The sequence below is a fragment of the Chiloscyllium punctatum genome, chromosome 9 (genome assembly GCF_047496795.1).
Source record: "Chiloscyllium punctatum isolate Juve2018m chromosome 9, sChiPun1.3, whole genome shotgun sequence".
NCBI classification, from domain to species: Eukaryota; Metazoa; Chordata; class Chondrichthyes; order Orectolobiformes; family Hemiscylliidae; genus Chiloscyllium; species Chiloscyllium punctatum.
Window position 1 is genome coordinate 6,768,117 of NC_092747.1, and position 21,356 is coordinate 6,789,472.

A 21,356-nucleotide genomic window follows, 5' to 3' on the forward strand; every position below is an offset into this window, starting at 1 on the left:
AATTCACTGTCACAGAAACTGGGGGAGGTCAAAATATTGAATGTCTTTAAGAAGTTAGATATGATTCTTGAGGCTAAAGAGTAAGTTGGAGAAAGCAGAAACAGTGGCCTAAGTTGGATGCTCAGTCATGATCATGTTTAATAACAGTGTAGGCTCGAAGGACCAAATGGTAAAAACAATGACTGCAGATGCTGAAAATCAAATACTGGATTAGTGGTGCTGGAAGAGCACAGCAGTTCAGACAGCATCCAAAGAACAGCGAAATCAACGTTTCGGGCAAAAGCCCTTCATCAGGAATAAAGGCAGTGAGCCTGAAGCATGGAGAGATAAGCTAGAGGAGGGTGGGGGTGGGGAGAGAGTAGCATAGAGTACAATGGGTGAGTGGGGGAGGGGATGAAGGTGATAGGTCAAAGAGAAGAGGGTGGAGTGGATAGGTGGAAAAGAAGATAGGCAGGTTGGACAAGTCAAGGAGACAGTAAGTGAGCTGGAAGTTTGAAACTAGGATGAGGTGGGGGAAGGGGAAATGAGGAAGCTGTTGAAGTCCACATTGATGCCCTGGGGTTGAAGTGTTCCGAGGCGGAAGATGAGGCGTTCTTCCTTCAGGCGTCTGGTGGTGAGGGAGCGGCGGTGAAGGAGGCCCAGGACCTCCATGTCCTCGGCAGAGTGGGAGGGGGAGTTGAAATGTTGGGCCACGGGGCGGTTTGGTTGATTGGCGCGGGTGTCTCGGAGATGTTCCTAAAGCGCTCTGCTAGGAGGCGCCCAGTCTCCCCAATGTGGAGGAGACCACATCGGGAGCAACGGATACAATAAATGATATTGGTGAAGGTGAAACTTTGATGGATGTGGAAGGCTCCTTTAGGGGAAGGACCAAATGGCCTAGTCCTATTTTCTAGGGTTTTTTTTGAAACTGAAGAACCCTGGCCTATTCGATTTTTGAATAGTATTTTGAAGTAACTGGCTCCATTTATTCCTCAATCAGCATCTTTAACTCAGGTGATCTAGTCGCACACAGTCACCTGAGGCTGGAATCAAACCCGGGACCCTGGCTCTGTGAGGCACAGTGCTAACCACTGAGCCACCGTGTCACCCTTATTGAAGCCTTGTTAAAGCATCCTTTAAATGTTGCCTTTTCGATGTACAGGGCTCCTTGCAATTTGTTGGATATGTATAGAACTGTACATAATAGGAACAGACCCTTCAATCCATCATGTCTGTGCTGACCATGATGCCATTCTAAACCAATCGCATCTGCCTGCATGCTTCATAAAAATGTGACAATAGTGAAAGAGTGAAAAATGGATGTTTATTTCCAATAAAAGTTAACAAAATGAATTTTCAGCAACAATCTGAAATAATAAGTACAAAACAGCTGAACAAGTACTGAAAATTGTTCACGAATAAAATGGGGACATAAATGCGAAACAGACATCAGAGTAATAAATTGTGCAGAGCCCTGTAAAAGCATGATCATATTTAAAAACATAATTTACATGAGGGATTGTTAGAATCAGTGAGAAGAGAGTTCCTTCAAGGAAAAGCATTGGGCTGACACACCCAGGAATAATAGATAAGGTACAACACAAGAGATCACAAAGCACTTGGATCCCCCCCCCCATGCAAAGCATTACACAGCAAATGATTCACCACAGGAAGAGGATTTTATTGCTGGATATAAAAACCTTTACTTCGATGACTGAGTAGAAAGTGGATTGCTAAACTCAGCTTTCACCTTTGGAACCTGGTTCAGAATTCACTTTACAGATTTTGAGGCTGATCTCAAGATATGGCATTTTTTTTATTAATGATTATTAATTTTATACTAATTGTATTTAATTATATACAGGTGATCCGTATTAATTGGGGTTTCACTTGAGTTCATGTAAGGGCTCTGGTGCAGTGGTAATGTCCCTGCCCTGCCAGTTCCAGTCATGGGTCATTCCTCTACATAGGATGATATCTTGAGCATATATAAAGGGCTGTTGTGGTGTAGTGGTAGTGCCCTTCCTTTGCACCGGGATGCCCGGGTTCAAGTCCCACATGCTTGCAGAGACATATAGTAATTTCTCAGAACAGGTTGATTAGGAAAATATCTACAGCACATTATAAGCAGCTACTAATCCAACAGTATGGTGTTGCAGTGGCAGTGTCCCTACTACTAGGTCAGAAGGTCCAGGTTCCAAGTCCGACCTGCCGTACGACTCAGAGCAATGTTCCCTATTGGCTACACGGCTGTGGCTGCTCCAATGTTCCACGATGAACATCGGTGCAGCATTGACTTCCAGTACCAGAAATCGCTGCCATGGATGGGCATGGGAGGCCAATGCAGCCAATCAGAACATTTGAGGGAACATGCCAATGCAAGGTGATAATTTATTTTTCATTTACAACTATCGGAAGTGTGGTGTGGTTCATTTATGTATGGTTGTAATGGTCAACTCCATAAATAAATGCAAGACCAAGTAGATATTGGCCAAATAGAAACATAAGAACTCTGAGCAGGGGTAGGCCATCTGGCCCATTGAGCTTGCTCCACAATTCAATAAGACCATGGCTGATCTTTTCATGGACTTAACTCCACTTACCCACCCTCTCACCATAACCCTTAATTCCTTTACTGTTCAAAATTCTATCCATCTTTGCCTTATAAACATTCAATGAGGAAGCCTCAACTGCTTCACTGGGCAGGGAATTCCACAAACTCATGAACCTTTAGGTTCAGAGGTTCTTCCTCAACTCAGTCAAAAATCTGCTCCCCCTTATTTTGAGGCTATGCCCGCTTGTTCTAGTTCCACCCACCAATGGAAACAACCTCCCTGCTTCTCTTATCTATTCCCTTCATAATTTTATATGTTTCTATGAGATCCTATCTCATTCTTCTAGATTCCAATGAGTTTAGTTCCAGTCTACAGGGACAATGGGGTGGGGGTGGGGGGTCTGAGTGGGCTTGATGGACCGAATGGCCTACTTCCAAATTGTAGGGATTCTATGAATTGTTAGTCTGCCAGGAAAGACTAAAATAAACACTGGCCTCACCAATTAAATTGACAAACTGGTGCAAGGATGTGCTACATTACACAGATGTTTACAAGTATGCCTTTTTCAAAGGATCACTCCATAATCAGCAAGCTTAAGATCAATTATGTTAATAATCACCTCTGTACAGATATTAACACTTGACATTGATGATAATTCATTGCCCCCACTTCTAAATATTAACACCAAACATTACTAATCTCTACCATTGGAGAAGGGAGTCTGTAGATGGGTGGTAATGGATTAGTGGTGCTGGAAGAGCACAGCAGTTCAGGCAGCATCCAAGGAGCAGTGAAATCGACATTTTGGGCAAAAGCCTTTCATCAGGAATAAAGGCAGTGAGCCTGAAGCGTGGAGTTCAGGACATGGTTGAAGAGCTTCAGGGCAGAGGAAATGACCTGGGAGTTGCAGTGGGAGAGGGACTCAAAGATTCTTGTAGAGAGAGAGAAAGAGAGAGAGAGAGAGAGGGAGAGAGGGAGGAGGAAGACTTCTTCAAGGCAGGCATCCTTGCAAGATGATTCACAGTAGGGTTAAAATCTCGGAGTTCCTCTCCCACTGCAACTCCCAGGTCATTTCCTCTGCCCTGAAGCTCTTCAACCATGTCCTGAACTCCACGCTTCAGGCTCTCTGCCTTTATTCCTGATGAAAGGCTTTTGCCCAAAATGTCGATTTCACTGCTCCTTGGATGCTGCCTGAACTGCTGTGCTCTTCCAGCACCACTAATCCAGAATCTGGTTTCCAGCATCTGCAGTCATTGTTTTTACCTCAGATAGGTGGTAATGTCTTAATCTAGTCATCCAGAGTCTCTAATGTTCTGGGAATAGTTTTGAATCCCACCATGGCAGGTGTTGAATTTAAATTTCACCAACATAAAATTTGGAAGTAAATGGTGATCATATAACCATTGTCAATTGTTGGAAAAACCCATTTGGTTTACTAATGTCGTATAGGAACCATATCTGTCTTCCTTACCTAGTCTGACCTACATGGGACTCCAGACCGACAATGTGGTTGACTGTGAACTGTCCTGAAATGGCCAAGCCAGCCATTCAGTTCAAGGCAAGTTGGGAATAGGACAACACATGCTGGCCTTGTCAGGGATACTCACATCCCATAGACGAATATTAAAGATTGTTTCGCACATTTCATTAGCAATAGCTGAACAGTCGGGTCAATCATGAAGCTCTTTATAATTACAAATTCTACAGTATAATTTCAATCTCAACCACTGGGTTTTTCCAGCATTACGATATTTGAATTTGATCAAAACATAAAACAGTTCAATTTGCTCACAGAGAGCAAAATGCCTTTTTCTTATCCCCCAAAACACCCTTTGGATAGTGACAAATCTATGAACCTCAGATACACCATTAATATTTTGAGCAACTTGTTGCTTTCTAATAGACTTTGCAATAAAAATGTGTTTCCCAACTTTACCTGGTGTATAGTTCAACAGATGTAACACCACCCCCATTCCCTTATCCCCTCTAGTTATACCTAGAACAATCTAGTTTCATTTCTTTATTGAGACTTTGTGGCACTAAGAATCGGTGGGTCTGGAGTCACATGTAGGTCAAACCAGACCTCCTCTAAAAGGGGAAATTAGTAATCTAGAGCAATTAGGACTTGAACCAGGGTCTTTTGGTCCAGGTAAGGACACTAACACTACAAAGCAACGTGCAATTCAATGGAAACCATGGTTTCGCCCATGGGGAGCATTAGTAAACTAGACAGTGTGGTCATTTCCTCTGCTCTGAAGCTCTTCAACCATGTTGTGAAACAAACTCAGTACCACAGCCACATTTGCTCCTCCTTGACCTATCACCTTCATCTCCTCCCCCACTCACCCATTGTACTCTATGCTACACTCTCCCCACCCTCACCCTCCTCTAGCTTATCTCTCCATGTTTCAGGCTCACTGCCTTTATTCCTGATGAAGGGCTTTTGCCCGAAACGTCGATTTCGCTGCTCGTTGGATGCTGCCTGAACTGCTGTGCTCTTCCAGCACCACTAATCCAGTATTTGGTTTTCAGCATTCTGCAGTCATTGTTTTTACCAGTGTTTAATGACAATCAACTCATGGTTATTATTGGCCAATCCCAGATTGTTAATTGAAATTGATAGTTCATCTGCCACAGTGTGATTAGATCCCAGATTCACAGATCAGACTACTAACTGGGTCCCACATTACTAGAACAGTGACCAAACTACTACACTGCAGGAACTCAGCTTATCCATGCCAATGTTCATAATGGCACAAGGTGGTGAGGTGATGGCCTTATGGCAGTATCATTAGGCTATTCATCTAGAAACCCAAATAATGTTCAGGGAGATCCAGTTCAAATCCTGCCGTGGCACATATGCAATTTGAATGCAATAAAAATCAGGAATTATGACTCTAATGATGGCCATGATGTTGGAGAAAAGCCCATCTGATTCACTAATGTTCTTTTCAGGGAAGGAAACTGCACACAGTCTGGCTTACACTGGACTCCAGACCCACAGTGATGGGCCTTAACAATTAGAGACAGGTATTAAGTACTGGCCCAGCCAGTGACACCCATATCCAACAAGTGAATTTTTAAAAATGAGCCTCTTCCTGTCATCCAACCTCCAGCAACACACTCTTAAGAATTAAGAGCAGGAAAAGATAATTCGATCCACTATTCAAAAGGATCATGGCTGATCTAGTTATGGTCTCAACTCTACTTTCCTGTCTTTTCTCCCCACCCTCAGCTATCTCCTACTGCTTACGTTTGCATTTACTGAGCTTGGCCTCAAAATGTTTCTCCGAAATATTAAATTATTGGTGTCAGCTGCAGCTCAGTGGCAGTGCACTTGTCCCTGAATCACAACGATGTATCTCCAAAACCCACTCCATGGTTTGAGCACAAACACCAATGGTGACACAGGACTGGAGGAGTGCTGCATTGTTGGAGATGTCTCCTTTCAGATGTGTCTTTTAAACAAGGTCTTATCTGCCTGCTCAGGTGGACAGAAGATTCCAAAGTAGCTCAGGGTAGTTATCCCCAGTGTTGTCCTAAATATTTTGCCCCCCTACCCCATGACCATAAAAATAAAAAAATTTAAACAAAGAATTCATGGTCATTATCACGTTGCAGTCTGCAGGAGGTTGCAGAGTGTAAATTAGCTGCTGTGTTCCCTAACTTTCAAAAAAGGTTTTATTAATGGTTCACTAACTGTAAAACACAGTTGAAAAGGTGCTATATAAATAAAAGTCTTTTTCACAAGGAGTATGAGACACTCCCTACCCCACTGTGGATGAACATACCTGTAAGACAGTAACAACGTGGCAAGGGTTCAGCAAGTAGATGAGAGTTTTGGTCGCACACTTAAATCCAAGCTCCAAGCCGAAAGTCAAGCATAGGGCAGCCTGCAGGAGGTTTCTCCCCAGAGTTTCCCCACGTTCCTGCGATGCTGCTCGTAGCATCCAATTCTCCTGAACACCTCCTCTGATTTTCCTGTAAGCCAGCACTATTTGCAGCAAGGATACAGTGATCATGACGATAGTCTCCAGGGTACGCTGAGAGACTGAGAGGAAGGCAGCACACTCCTCTCCACCATTACCAGAGATGCTGGGGTCCACCCCACCATACACTGCCTCCAAGATATTGTCCAGCTCCAGTCTGGTCATCTTCAGAAATGGAAAATCCCCCTTCACATCCACTCCTCAGACCATCAGTATTATAACTCCCCACAAACACGCAGAAAGAAAAATGAAACCTAGTCCTTTTAAGCTTCAAGGTGAAATTTCCCCAGCTAATAGGGCTAGTGGGCCAAATTTAATTAAAAAGGAAATCTCTTTGCTTTGCTCCTGTTCTTTTACATATAGATTTTTTAAACTTTAAAAGTTCACTGAAAAGTCAGACCAACCTTTCCCATTCAGAATCGATGAGTTGCTCAGAAAAGAGGAAGAGTTAAAGGAACATAACACTTTTTTCCCGAAAATAAAAAGGTTTGAAGTCATTTGGCGATGATTTCGGCTCGGGGTTTACGATCTTAAGAAAAGTCATTAATTTTTCTTTACTTCCCATTAAGCCTTTCCTCCAATGTTCAACCGGGGGACATTTCCACACAGTTTGCTTTCGATTGTTTCCAACCCAGCGGGAATCAGGTTGGGCTTCCTTGAAGACTCCGGTGATAGAAACTTCCCTCCTACAGGTACCTTGCTGCTCCCTCCATCGCTGTGCCGCCTGCTCTCTGCGCTGCTCCAGCGCTAAGCAGCTCCTGCTCCTGATAACTCTGGGACCAACGGTCCCGCTAACTCCCTCTAACTCACCGCAACCAGAAAACTACTCCCCACCCACCCGTCTACCTATTGCTCACCTGGAGCCCTGTCTCAGCCAATCACTTGGGAGCCCAGTCTCAGCCAATCACTTGGGAGCCCTGTCTCAGCCAATCACTTGGGAGCCCTGTCTGAGCCAATCACCTGGATCCTGTCTCAGCCAATCACTGGAGCCCCTACTCAGCAAATCACCTGGTGACCTGTTGTAGCCAATCACATGGAGTGTTGTCTCAACCCAGCGCTAGGAGTCCTTTCCCAGCCAATCACCTGGAGGTCTGTACCAGTCAGCTAGACATAGCGTGGTAAAAACAACGACTGCAGATGCTGTAAACCAGATTCTGGATTAGTGGTGCTGGAAGAGCACAGCAGTTCAGGCAGCATACCTATCTCTCAGATTAGCAAAATTGTTTTGACACAGAAGACCATTCGGCCTCTTGTAACTACACTGGTTCTATTATGTAGAGCCAATCTCCTGCCTTTTCCCCACAGTCCCCCCCCCTCCCCCAGCACACAATTTCCATCCAAATAATCATCCAATTTCCTCCTGAATGCATCAAATGAACATTGAAAGGCTCCCTCTTTGAGTCATAGAAGTGTACAGCAAGGAAACAGACACTTCGGTCCAACTCCTCTGTGCTGACCAGATGTTCTAAATTAATCTAGCCTCATTTGACAGTACTTGGCCCGTTTCTCCCTCTAAACCCTTCCTACTCATTTACCCATCTGGATGCCTTTTAAATGTTATAATTGTACCAGCCTCCACCACTTCCTCTGGCAACTCATACCATACATGCTCCACCCTTTGCACAGAAAAGTTGTCCCTCGGGGCCGTTTTAAACATTCCACTCTCATCATCAACCTACAGCTGGCATGTTGGCTCAGTCGTTAGCATTGCTGCCTCACAGCACCAGGAACTTGGGTTCAATTCCAGCTGACTTTCTAGATGGAGTTTGCTATATGGAGTATCTGCATGGGTTTCCTCCGGTTTCCTCCCACAGTCCAAAGATATGCAGGTTAAGTGAATTGGCCATGCTAAATTTCCCATAATGTTCAGAAATCTGCAGGCTAGGTGCTTTAGTTAGGGGAATGGGCCTGGGTGGGATACTCTTTGAAGGGTTGGTGTTCTGCCAAATGGCCTATTTCCACACTGTATGGATTCTATGATTCTATTCGAGTTCTGGGCTCCCATACCCCAGGGAAAAAGACCTTGTCTATTTACCCTATCCATGTCCTTCATGATTTTATAAACCTTTATAATGTAACCCCTCAGCCTCTGATGCTCCAGGGAAAACAGCTCCAGCCTATTCAGCCTCTCCCTATAGCTTAAACCCTCCAACCTTGTAAATCGTTTCTAAACCCTTTCAAGTTTCAGAATGTTCTTCTGATAGGAGGAGATGACACAATATTCCAACAATGGCTTAACCAATGTCCTTTACAGCTGCAACATGACCTCCCAACACCTTTACTCAATGCTCTGACCAATAAAGGAAAGCATACCAATTGCCTTCTTCACCATCCAATCTACCTGCTACTCCAGTTTCAAGGAATTATGAACCTTCACGCCCAGATCTCTCTGTTCAGCAACACTCCCCAGGAACTTACCAGTAAGTGTATAAATCCTGCCTGATTTGCCTTTCCAAAATGCAGCACCTCTAAATTAAACTCCATCTGGCACTCCACGGCCCATTAACTCATTTGATCAAGATCCCGTTGTAATCTGACGTTACCTTCTTTGCTGTCAACCACACCTCCAGTTTTAGTGTCATCTGCAAACTTGCTAACTATATCTCCAAAGTTCATTTATATAAATGATTAAAAGCAGTGGACCCAGCATTGATCCTTGTGGCATATCAAGTCACAGGCCTCCAGTCTGAAAAGCAACTCTACACCACCACCCTCTGTCTTCTACCTTCGAGCCAGTTCTGATCCAATGGCTTGTTCTCCCTGTATTCCATGTATCTAACCTTGCTAACCAGTCTATCATGGGGAACCTTGTTAAATGCCTTACTGAAGTCATATATATCACCTTCACCATTCTGCCTTCATCAATCCACTTTGATATCTCTTCAGAAAACTCAACTATGTTGGTAAGACATGATTTCCCATTAACAAAGCCAAATTGACTATCCCGAATCAGTCCTTACCAAATTCTTAGATCTATTCTCGAAATTGAAATTTTTTATTCCTGGAATCATTCTTTTCAAGTTCTTTTGTGCTCTCTCAAATGCATTCACATTTTTCTGATAACGTGGCATCCACAAATATACATAATATTCCAGCATATAATAAAACAGAACAGCAGATTCTGCAAATCTGAAATAAAAGCAGAAATTGCTAGAAAAACCTGATAGGTCTGGCAGCATCTGTGGAGAGAAAGCAGACTTAACATAGAACATAGAACATAGAACATTACAGCACAGCACAGGCCCTTCAGCCCTCGATGTTGCACCGACCTGTTGCAGGCAGTGGGCTCCATGCCCCCTACTACTGCCTGAGTAAAGAAGCTACCTCTGACATCTGTCCTATGAATTTGGATGGGTATATGAATAGGAAGGGTTTGGAGGGATACAGGCCAGTTGCTGGCAGGTGGGACTAGATTGGGTTGAGATATCTGATCGGCATGGACGGGTTGGACTGAAGGGTCTGTTTCCATGCTGTACACCTCTATGACTCTATGACCCCTCAATTTAAAGCTATGTCTCCTCGTGCCAACCATCACATCTGAGGAAAAAGGCTCTCCCTGTCCACCCTATCTAACCCTCAGATTGTCTTATATGTCCCAATTAAGTCACCTCTCAACTTTCTTCTCTCTAACACAAACAGCCTCAAGTCCCTTAGCCTTTCCTCATAAGATGTTCCTTCCATACCAGGCAGCATCCTAGTAAATCTCCTCTGAATCCTTTCCAACGCTTCAAAGTCCCTCCTATAACGCAATGACCAAAACTGTATGCAATGGGTTGGTGATGATTCACCGTGGCACATTCACCGCCGCCAATTAGCCACTGTCGGTTCACTACCAGCGTTTATCCACTGGGGTCATTTGACCTCTGGAGAGTATTCGCCACGGGAAATATATATATGTAGCGATTGTTTTCCCTCCCGCCTATTCTTTCATACTTCTCAGTCCTCTTTATTTATACAACAACATACTACATATTGATAAAAAAAAAGAGGAAATAAATATCATTTTATTGGTTTATACATAAAAATGAGTTTCAAACAGTTGCGGTGGGGAAGTGTCCTCGGGCAGTGAAAGGGCAGTGGCTAATCGGCGGCGGCAAATGGTCCCATCCTGGTATGCAATACCCCAAGTGCGGCCACACCAGAGTTTTGTACAGCTGCAGCATAACCTCATGGTTCCAAAACTCAATCCCTCTATAGACAAAAGCTAACACACCGTATGCCTTCTTAATACCCTATCAACCTAGGTGGCAACTTTCAGGGATCTATGTGCATGGACACTGAGATCTCCCTGCTTGTCTAAACTACCAAGAATTTTATTATTACCCAGTACTCTGCATTCCTATTGCTCCTTCCAAAGTGAATCACCTCACACTTTTCCGCATTAAACTCCATTTGCCACCTCTCAGCCCAGCTCTGCAGCTTATCTATGTCCCTCTGTAGCCTACAACATCCTTCAGCATTATCCACAACTCTGCCTACCTTAGTGTCATCCGCGAATTTACTAATCTATCCTTCTACGCCCTTAGCCAGATCATTTATAAAAATAACAAACAGCAGTGGACCAAAAACAGATCCTTGCAGTACACCATAGAGTCATAGAGATGTACAGCATGGAAACAGACCCTTTGGTCCAACCTGGTAAAAACAATGACTGCAGATGCTGAAAATCAAATACTGAATTAGTGGTGCTGGAAGAGCACAGCAGTTCAGGCAGCATCCAACGAGCCCTTCGGTCCAACCTGTCCATGCTGACCAGATATCCCAACCCAATCTAGTCCCACCTGCCAGCACCCGGCCCATATCCATCCAAACCCTTCCTATTCATATACCCATCCAAATGCCTTTTAAATGTTGCAGTTGCAGCTTGTTCCATACACATACCACCCTCTGTGTGAAAAAGTTGCCTCTTAGGTCTCTTTTATATCTTTCCCCTCTCACCCTAAACCTATGCCCTCTAGTTCTGGACTCCTCGACCACAGGGAAAAGACTTTGTCTATTTATCCTATCCATGCCCCTCATAATTTTGTAAACCTCTATAAGGTCACCCCAGCCTCCGATGCTCCAGGGAAAACAGCCCCAGCCTATTTAGCCTCTCCCTATAGCTCAAATCCTCCAACCCTGGCAACATCCTTGTAAATCTTTTCTGAATCCTTTCAAGTTTCACAACATCTTTCCGATAGGAAGGAGACCAGAATTGCATGCAATATTCCAACAGTGGCCGAACCAATGTCCTGTACAGCTGCAACATGACCTCGCAACTCCTGTACTCAATACTCTGACGAAGAAAGGAAAGCATACCAAACGCCTTCATCACTATCCTATCTACCTGCGACTCCACTTTCAAGGAGCTATGAACCTGCACTCCAAGGTCTCTTTGTTCAGCAACACTCCCCAGGACCTTACCATTAAGTGTATAAGTCCTGCTAAGATTTGCTTTCCACAAATGCAGCACCTCGCACTTATCTGAATTAAACTCCATCTGTCACTCCTCAGCCCATTTGCCCATCTGGTCCAGATCCTGTTGTAATCTGAGGTAAGCTTCTTCATTGTCCACTACACCTCCAAATTTACGAACTATACCTCTTATGCTCGCATCCAAATCATTTATGTAAATGACAAAAAGTAGAGGAGCCATCACCGATTTTTGTGGCACAAACTGGTCACAGGCCTCCAATCTGAAAAACAACCCTCCACCACCACCCTCTGTCTTCTACCTTTGAGCCAGTTCTGTATCCAAATGGTTAGTTCTTCCTGTATTCCATGCAATCTAACCTTGCTAACCAGTCTCCCATGAGGAACCTTGTCAAGCACCTTACTGAAGTCCATATAGATCACATTTACCACTCTGCCCTCATCAATCCTCTTTGTTACTTCTTCAAAAAACTCAATCAAGTTTGTGAGACATGATTTCCCACGGACAAAGCCATGTTGACTATCCCTAATCAGTCCTTGCCTTTCCAAATACATGTACACCCCCACTAGTAACTGAACTCCAGGATGAACATTTCCCATCAACCACCCCTCTGTTTTCTTTCAGCTAGCCAATTTCTGATCCAAACTGCTAAAACACCCTCAATCCCATGCCTCTGCATTTTGTGCAATAGCCTACCGTGGGGAACCTTATCAAAGGCCTTACTGAAATCCATAATGTTTCAGGACCAGTGACCATTCTTCAAGAATTGTATGAACAGTAATGAATATCTTCACTTCTGACCTTATGATAGAGGCAGCTAAAGACAGTTTGGACTAGGACATTACCTCATGGAACTCCTGCAGAGATGTTTCGTTGTTGAGATGATTGACTTGCAACAGCAATGAACGTGTTGTGGTTCTGTTCACCGAGCTGGGAATTTGTGTTGCAGATGTTTCATCCTCTGTCTAGGTGACATCCTCAGTGCTTGGGAGCCTCTTGTGAAACACTTCTGTGATGTTTCCTCCAGCATTTATAGTGGTTTGAATCTGCTGCTTCCGGTTGTCAGTTCCAGCTGTCCATTGCAGTGGTCGGTATATTGGGTCCAGGTCGATGTGCTTATTGATTGAATCTGTGGATGAGTGCCATGCCTCTAGGAATTCCCTGGCTGTTCTCTGTTTGGCTTGTCCTATAATAGTAGTGTTGTCCCAGTCGAACTCATGTTGCTTGTCATCTGCGTGTGTGGCTACGAAGGATAGATGGTCGTGTCGTTTCATGGCTAGTTGGTGTTCATGGATGCGGATCGTTAGCTGTCTTCCTGTTTGTCCTATGTAGTATTTTGTGCATGGGATTTTGTACATTGGTTTTGCTCATGCTGGGTATCAGGTCCTTCGTTCTGGTGAGTTGTCTGAGAGTGGCTGTTGGTTGTGTGCTGTTATGAGTCCTAGTGGTCGCAGTAGTCTGGCTGTCAGTTCGGAAATGCTCTTGATGTATGGTAGTGTGGCTAGTCCTTTGGGTTGCGGCATGTCCTCGTTCCGTTGTCTTTCCCTTAGGCATCTGTTGATGAAATTGCAGATGACAAGCAACATATTTGGATATATATCCAATATATTTGGATTTCCAAAGGGCATTCAATATATTCCATATAGAAGGCTACTTAATAAGAACCAATGGTGTTGTAATGTAGTAAAGTAGCACGGACAGAGAATTAGGTAACTAATAGAAGACAGAGAATTGGAATTTTCAACAGCCATCTGTAACTGGTCGGGTGCCACAGCTATCAGGACAGGGGGTATGCATCATAAAAAAAAGGTAGGTGTCCAAGTTCAGTAATAAAAAGGAAAGTAAATGGAATGTTGGCCATTATGTTGGCAAATATGGACTTATTAGCAATAGGAAGCATGGCTTTGTGCAGGGGAGGCTGTGCTTCACAAATTTGATTGAGCTTTTTGAGGAAGTGACAAAGATGTTGAGTGAGATCAGGGCAGTGGATGTTGTCTTCATGGACTTTACTAAAACATTTGACGTGGACTCATGACAGGCTGTTACAGAAGGCAAGGTCACATGGAATTGACAGTGAACTGGAAAAATGGTACAGAACTGACTTGGTCATAGAAGTACATCAGTGGAAGGGTTTTTTTCTGACTGAGGACCAATGACTTTTGGTGTTCTGCAAGGATCAATGCTGGGACCCCTGTTGCTTGTAATACATATAAATAACTTGAAGGAGAATGTAGGTGGCCTGATTAGTAAGTTTGTGGGCAACACAAAGATTGTGAGAGCTGAACACAGTGAGCAGGATTGCCAAAAGATGCAGCAGGGTATGATAGGCTGGAGACTTGAGCAGAGAAAAATGGCAGGTGGAATTGAATCCAGACAAATATGAGGCGATGTATTTTGGAAGGGAATGGAGTAGGAAAATAGAGAGGTTTTACTGAAACTGTCCAAGGCACTAATCAGACCACAGCTGGAATACTACGAACAGTTTTGGACCCATTACCTAAGGAAGGTCCACTGGCATTAGAGATAGTCCAGAAAAGGTTGGCTGATATCAGGCATGGACAGCTAGGGATAGGTCTGTAGAACAGTCACTGGACTCGAAACTTTAACTCTGCTTTCTCCTCACAGATGCTGCCAGACCTGCATGTTTCTCCAGCAATTTCTGTTTTTGTTCCAGGTATGGAAGGACTGTCACATGACATTTGAGTAGGTTGAGCTTATACTCTTTGGAGTTTAGAAGAATGGGAGGTGACTTTATCAAAACATGCAGGATTCTTGGAGAGGTGGGGGACTTAACAACAGCAGATGTGGAAAACTTGTTTCCCCTTGTGGAGGAGTCTAGAGTGAGAAGGCATCATCTCAGAGTATGGTGTTGTCCATTTCAACATAGATGAGGAGGAATCTCATCTCTCAGCAGATAGTGAATTTGTGAAATTTTTACTAAAGGGGACTGTAGAGGTTAGGTCTTTAAGTATATTCAAGGCTGCGATAGACATTTTTAAGCAGTAAAGGAATAAATGGTTTTGGGGAAAAGACAGGAAAGTTGAAGGTTATCAGAACAGCCATGATCTCATTGAATGGTGAAGTGAACCTGGTGGGATGAATAGCCTACTTCTGCCCCTATGTTTTATAGTTTTATGTGGAATAAAGACACCCTTATTATTGTGGTACATTTCTAATATGCCCCATGTATTTCTTCCTGAATGCTCTATCCTCTTTGATTTGACTCTTCATAACTTTAAAGCTAATATGGCTTGGCAATAAATTATCTTTTCTTATCCACATGCCAAGAACAAATAGAGGAAACATTAAATAAAAGTGTCTGGGCAAAGGAAAGACAGGAACAGAAGCTGCATGATTGAGGAAATTGAATATGTGACTGAAGATTTGGAAAAGACCTGTGGTTTTAAAGAGGTACTTACAGCCAGAAAAGGCAGCTGAGGGCTGACATTTAAAACCTTCTCCTTCCAAAACTCTATCCATGAATTTACCAATTTCCTAACCTCCTTTATCCATTCCCATTGACCTCTGACTTTTTCTAAACCACCGACAATACAGTGTACCTTTAGTACTACATCAGAATGCCAGAATGGATTATATGTTTCCAAAGTGTGTCTTTAATCCAAAACTTTCTGATTGTGAGGTGTGAACTGAGCTGTGACGAATAGGCTTGATTTCCAGCTTCCTACCCTGGTGAGGCATCCCAAAAATACACAAGTGAAGCAAATGGGACTTTATGACAATTGACGATAGTTGACTTGGTCCCCATCACCGAACCATGTTTTATCAAGTGAATTGAAATGCTGCTGGCTGCCCTAGTGGGATTTGTACCAATATCCCTCAGAATTACCCTGGACCTCTGGAGTACTGGTCCAATTACATTGCCAGTACATCACCATCTCCCATAAACAAGTTAGGGAGGGATGTACAGGGTTGGGAAGAAGGGGAATTAAGGTTCTTTCACATATAGGCCATTAAGGCTAATCTAATTGGGGAACAGAGAGCCCTGGTTGCAGGATGGTCGTGTGCCCTTATAGGATGGATGGTGAGTGTATGGAAGCAGTGCTTTGGTGCTGGGAAATATGATAAGACATCTGACAGCAGTCAACTTTACTGTTATGTGAAAAGTTTACAGAAAAGTCTAGAGGCTTTGTGCAGACTATAGCTTTATTAGTTATCTGTTTATTCACAAGTCCATTTACACTTGCTCTCAGGTTTCTTTCCTATTGCTTGATAAAACATTCCATATATTCCCAAGGCTCACTATGAATATGGACTCAAAACATTAGATGAACAAATTCTAACATTATCCTTCAAGTAGTGAATTACTTGGTACCTCTTCCATCGAAAGCTGGGAGACACTCGATAGGCTTCTTTGTGCTGTATTTTTACGAAGCTGTGACCATTACGCCGTTAAAACTAAAAATGAAACTTATCAGGCACACATTTCAGACTGAACAAAAGGGCTTGTAGTGTTGGGATGAATCTGTAGGTTGGGAGAGGGAAGATGACCATCAGAAAGAAGTATTTACAAGGCAAGAAAATAACAGCCTGCATTTGATACTGCACTTTCACTGCCTCAGGCATTTCAAATCACTTCCCAGCCAATTAAGTTTTTGTTCAGAAGCACATGCTGAAAATATGGAAGCCAATCTGCACATATCAAGTATCCAGAAATGCTAATACCGTAAATGTTCAGATGTTAGTCTGTTATGCAGTGAGTTTGGTTAAAGCACGTGTTAGCTTGTAGAGAAGGAGAAACTCTGCATTTGCTAAAAGGTTCCTGTGAGATTTTTTATGTCCACTCAGAAGGACAGATGGAGCCTGGTTTACATCTCATCCAAAAGATGGCACCTCTGACAGTGCAGTACTACTTCTGTTCTGCACTGAAAATATCAGCTTGAACTTTGCACTCAAAGAGAAGAATACTGCTCCTGAGGTAATGCCAACATTCAGAAAATATCTGTACCATTCCCTTGTATCAAGACCATCAATTTCTCCTCCTCCTCCTACAATATTATCCTTACCCTTAAGCAATGGCCATATGCTAGAACATAGTTCAATTGGTACATGGATTCTCTATTACCTCCCAGAGATGATGGCCTGGCCAGTGAATAGTACAGTGGCAACGTATCATGAGAAAAGCATGATACAGTCCAATCCTGACCTTATGCAATGCATTAATGCCTTTCCAGTAGGTGAGCACTGGATTACAATCAGGTAACAGGACTCTGATTAATTTCCACCCTCCTTACAGTCCTTGGCTCCTGGAACCATGCCATAGCATCCCATGCATCTGTCCCAACAGAGAACAGCTAATTCCACAAAGAGAAGGGGATTTAAATGGGGATTTATCCTGTCTCGATCCCTTACCAGGACTGTTCTGGCATAGAACTATTAACTGAGATTAAACAAATCATCTTGCCAATCTTAATTTGAAGAATGTGCATTTATGTAGACACTTTCACTAGCTCAAGATGTCCTATATTGCCTTACTGGCAATTAATTTTGAAGTGATGTCAAAATATGAAATGTGACAGCCGATTTGAACACAGCAAGTTATCACAAACAGCAACCTGGTAAGAACTAGATAATGGGGTGAAATTGGACATGGGGAAGAGGTGGAGTCACTCTTTGAAAAATTCAGAGTTTTACTAAAGTTATCAGAATCAAAATTCAGACAAGGCTCATAAAATGCAAGAAACACTTCCTATTCATATTGTGTCACCACTTGATAATGTTGAGTTTTATCTATCATGTTCGAGATGATTTTTTTTTTGCTTTTTGTTCTTTCATAGAATGTGGGTGTTGCTGGCAAGAGCAGCATTTGTTACCCAGCCCTGACCACCCTGAATTGAGGGCTTGCTCAACCATTTCAAAGGTCAGTTAAGAGTCAAAAGCACATTGCTGTGGGTCTGGAGTCACATGCAGGGCCAGACCAGGTAAGGATGGTAGATTTTCTTCTAGATGGAATTTTACAAAAATGGATATTAATTTCATGGTCACCATTTCAATACAGTCCAGCATGGGAACAAACCCTTCTGCCCGCCAAGCCTGTGCTGATTCTAATCCTTATTTAGACCTGTTACTTATTGCCCATATGCAGTTTCTGTTCGCCTCACATTCATGAGTCCATTAAGGTACACCTTAAACATTACTAACCGTGCCTGCTTCCATCCTCTCCACTGGCAGTGTGTTCCACACCACTCTCTGTGTGAAGAATTCTCCCCACACTTCTCCCCTAAACTTTCCCCCTCACCTTGAACCTGTGCCCTCTTGTAGTTGACCTTTTCTTCCTGGGAAAAGGCCTCTTACTATCCACGTTCTCAAAATTTTGTACTAGTATTACAGAGGCTAGCTTTCAGTGCCAGATTCACTAATTGAATTAAAAGTACCGTAATGGAATTTGAAACTATGTGTCCAGAGCATTAGCCTGGACCTCTGCATTACTAGTCCAGTGACATTACCACTATCCTACCGTCGCCCTTCAAAGGGGCGACAAGGCTTTTTCCACGCGTATTTTCATGTTTCTCTGAGAATTATTGACCAGAAAGAATGAATTCCTGTCATTCACTCAATCATAACCAATCTCAAAGTGGTCTGATTCAGCAGATAGTTATTCTGCAGTCATCCGGCCTGCTATTTGCATTTTACAGGTGCATGTGCAATTCAGCCAACTGCAGACAGATAGATGGCAATTATTAGGAAATCTGCATCGATAACAACAAAAATAATCAATTTGAGGAACTATTACCAAGATAAAAGGCAAAAGGAATTTAAAATGGTAGCATTCTGGGTCAGGACATCAAACATGCAAGCTCAGTGCAACTGCAGATGTGATTCAAGCACAGTCAGAAGGAGAGATTGTTCTCTCACACTTCTGTGAATGAAAAACCAGCCTTATCATCTCCTACACACAGTGGGAAACCGTACTGATAACACATTCTTGAAATGGGATCTCCTTACTCAGTTCCTTCATGTCTAACCAAAATGGGAAAGTGCGTGTCTGACTTATGCACAACCTCGTGAACGAGGATTTAAGGACTCACAATGCATACTTTTAATTTTAAAAAAATCTGAGGACAGCAGGTAAAAATGACACTTCTGTCCTCCAATTTTGAATGTGCAGAAGGCCACAGCCAACACTGAAACTGGACAGTCCAGTTTGAAACGGGAATTGTTTTTGTGTAATACTATTCAGACGCATACACACCCATCAAAGCCTTTTCTCCTCCTGTTTAAGTAATTCAAACTGCACACCACAAAGAAAACAATCACAAAGAGACCACGTTTCAAGTGGTGAAACCAAGGGACAGTCACTGTGGTCAAAGTGTTGTCAGGGTGCCTGGCATTGTTTGATTTGTTGTTTCAGCAAGTGGAGTGGAAGACGCCTCCTACTCGCACACCGTGACTGGCCAGCAAGTTGTATTCTTGCACAGCTGCCTCTGCCTGAAGGACTTTCACCTCAACTCCTTTTTTCTTAAGATACTCCAGCGTTTTGGAAGGAACCTGCAAAGCACAAAAACAAATGACAGAGAGAAAATATCAGGGGTGAAAACCAACAATTTGATTGGCCACTGAATCTTGACAACTCTAGTGTTCAGAGTCAAAAAGTGTGGTGCTGGAAAAGTACAGCTGATCATTCCTGACAAAGAGCTTATGCTCAAAACATTGACTTTCCTGTTCCTCGGATACTGCCTGTCCTGCCGTGCTTTTCCAGCACTACACATTTTGACTCTGATCTCCAGCATCTGCAGTCTTCACTTTCTCACACTCTAGTGTTCAGATCTAGCATCAATGATTAAACATCAATGATTGAACATCTGGTATGGTGTCTGGCACCACCTTTTAACAAAAATATTTTTTCCTGGTATCCATTCTGAACTTCATTTGCACTGGTTACTGTTATGGCCATGGGCCCAAACATCCCATATTACACTCAACAGCAACAACAATTATACGGCAACTACAGTTACATTGCTCCTGTAAAGTGCCTCAGGGTGTTTGACATTATTAGGCAAAAACTTGACACAAAATCATTTCTGGAGGTATTAGGACGGAAAAGTCAATGAGGCAGGTGAAAGGAGTGTTTTAAAAGGCGTACCTAAGGAGTAAGAGCTTGAATAGGACATTTACGTATGGCTATTTGAGTTTATTCCAACATTCAACAAAATGACTTTCTTCCTCAACTCCTCCTCCCTTTATTTTTTGGATGTTGGATTTACTGGCCAGGCCACCAATTATTGCCCATTCTCAGATGCCATTAGGAAGGTGCTGGTGAAGTTCCATACACAGTAAATGGTAGTGGTCATGGATCTGGGAATGTGCTTTCTCAAGAGTCTTGATGAATTTCTGCAATCCATCTTGTAGATGGTATTCATAGCTGCTATTGTTTATCAGTATTGGATGTTTGTGTATGTGATGCCAAGTAAGCTTTGTCCTGGATGGTGTCAAGCTTCTTGAGTGTTGTTCTCAACCAAAAAAGTGAGGAGTATTCCAACACATGCCTGAATTGGGCGTGATAATAGACAGGTGTAGGGGAGTCAGGAGGTCAATCATTCACTGCAAAATTCCCAGAATCTGATCGTGGACGATACATTGTTGGTAATGCCATTGAACGTCAACAGGCAGAGCTTAGATTTTCACTTGGTGGGAATGGTTATTACCTGGCTCTTAAGGGGCACAAATGTACTTGCCATTTGTCAGCTCATATCTGGATATCGTCCAAGTCTTGCCACATTTGGATGTGGACTGTTTTGCTATCCAAAAAGTTGTGAATGATGTGCTGAACGTTGTGCAGTCCAATCAACAAATATCCCCACCTCTGACCTCACGATGGAGGGAAGATCATTTGTGAAGCAGTCGAGATGTCCTGGAGTGAAATTACAGAACCCCAACAAATGCAACTGTCTTCCTTTGCTATATATGACTCTAAACTAGCAAAGGAGCTTCCCCTGCTTCCCATTGACTCTCATTTTGCTAGGGCTCCTTGATGCTACACACAGTCAAATGAAGGTTTTTATAAATACATTAAGGACAAAAGGGTAGATTAGATTACTTACAGTGTGGAAACAGGCTCTTCGGCCCAACAAGTCCACACCGACCCGCCGAAGCGCACCCACCCATACCCATTCCCCTACATTTAAACTACGGACAATTTAGCGTGGCCAATTCACCTAACCTGCACATTTTTGGACTGTGGGAGGAAACCCACGCAGACACGGGGAGAATGTGCAAACTCCACACAGTCAGTCGCCTGAGGTGGGAATTGAACCCGGGTCTCTGGCGCTGTGAGGCAGCAGTGCTAACCACTGTGCCACCCACTATGGTAACTATGGAGAGAATAGGGGCCCTCAAAGATCAGTGAGGCAGTCTATGTGTGGAGCCGCAGGAGATGGGGAGATACTAAACGAGCATTTTGCA

At 43.2% G+C, this 21,356-nt stretch overlaps 2 protein-coding genes across 7 annotated transcripts in view; both read right to left on the reverse strand.

Moving 5' to 3' along the window:
- LOC140481110 (transmembrane protein 164-like) overlaps nucleotides 1–7,327 on the reverse strand; it is a 496,588-nt gene extending 489,261 nt beyond the window's left edge. For 2 of the 3 annotated variants that reach the window (XM_072576790.1, XM_072576789.1), the window contains exon 1: nucleotides 6,326–7,327. In XM_072576790.1, coding sequence (XP_072432891.1) covers nucleotides 6,326–6,688 — 363 coding nt within the window. In that variant the 5' untranslated portion in view covers nucleotides 6,689–7,327. The remainder of the gene's footprint in view (nucleotides 1–6,325) is intronic. The other variant, XM_072576792.1, reaches the window with a different exon arrangement.
- Nucleotides 7,328–16,093: 8,766 nt separating this feature from the next.
- The window catches only part of aamdc (adipogenesis associated, Mth938 domain containing), a 51,617-nt gene continuing 46,354 nt past the window's right edge, over nucleotides 16,094–21,356 (reverse strand). For all 4 annotated transcript variants that reach the window (XM_072576802.1, XM_072576799.1, XM_072576801.1 and 1 more), the window contains one exon: nucleotides 16,094–19,442. In XM_072576802.1, the coding sequence (XP_072432903.1) occupies nucleotides 19,302–19,442 (141 nt within the window). In that variant the 3' untranslated portion in view covers nucleotides 16,094–19,301. The remainder of the gene's footprint in view (nucleotides 19,443–21,356) is intronic.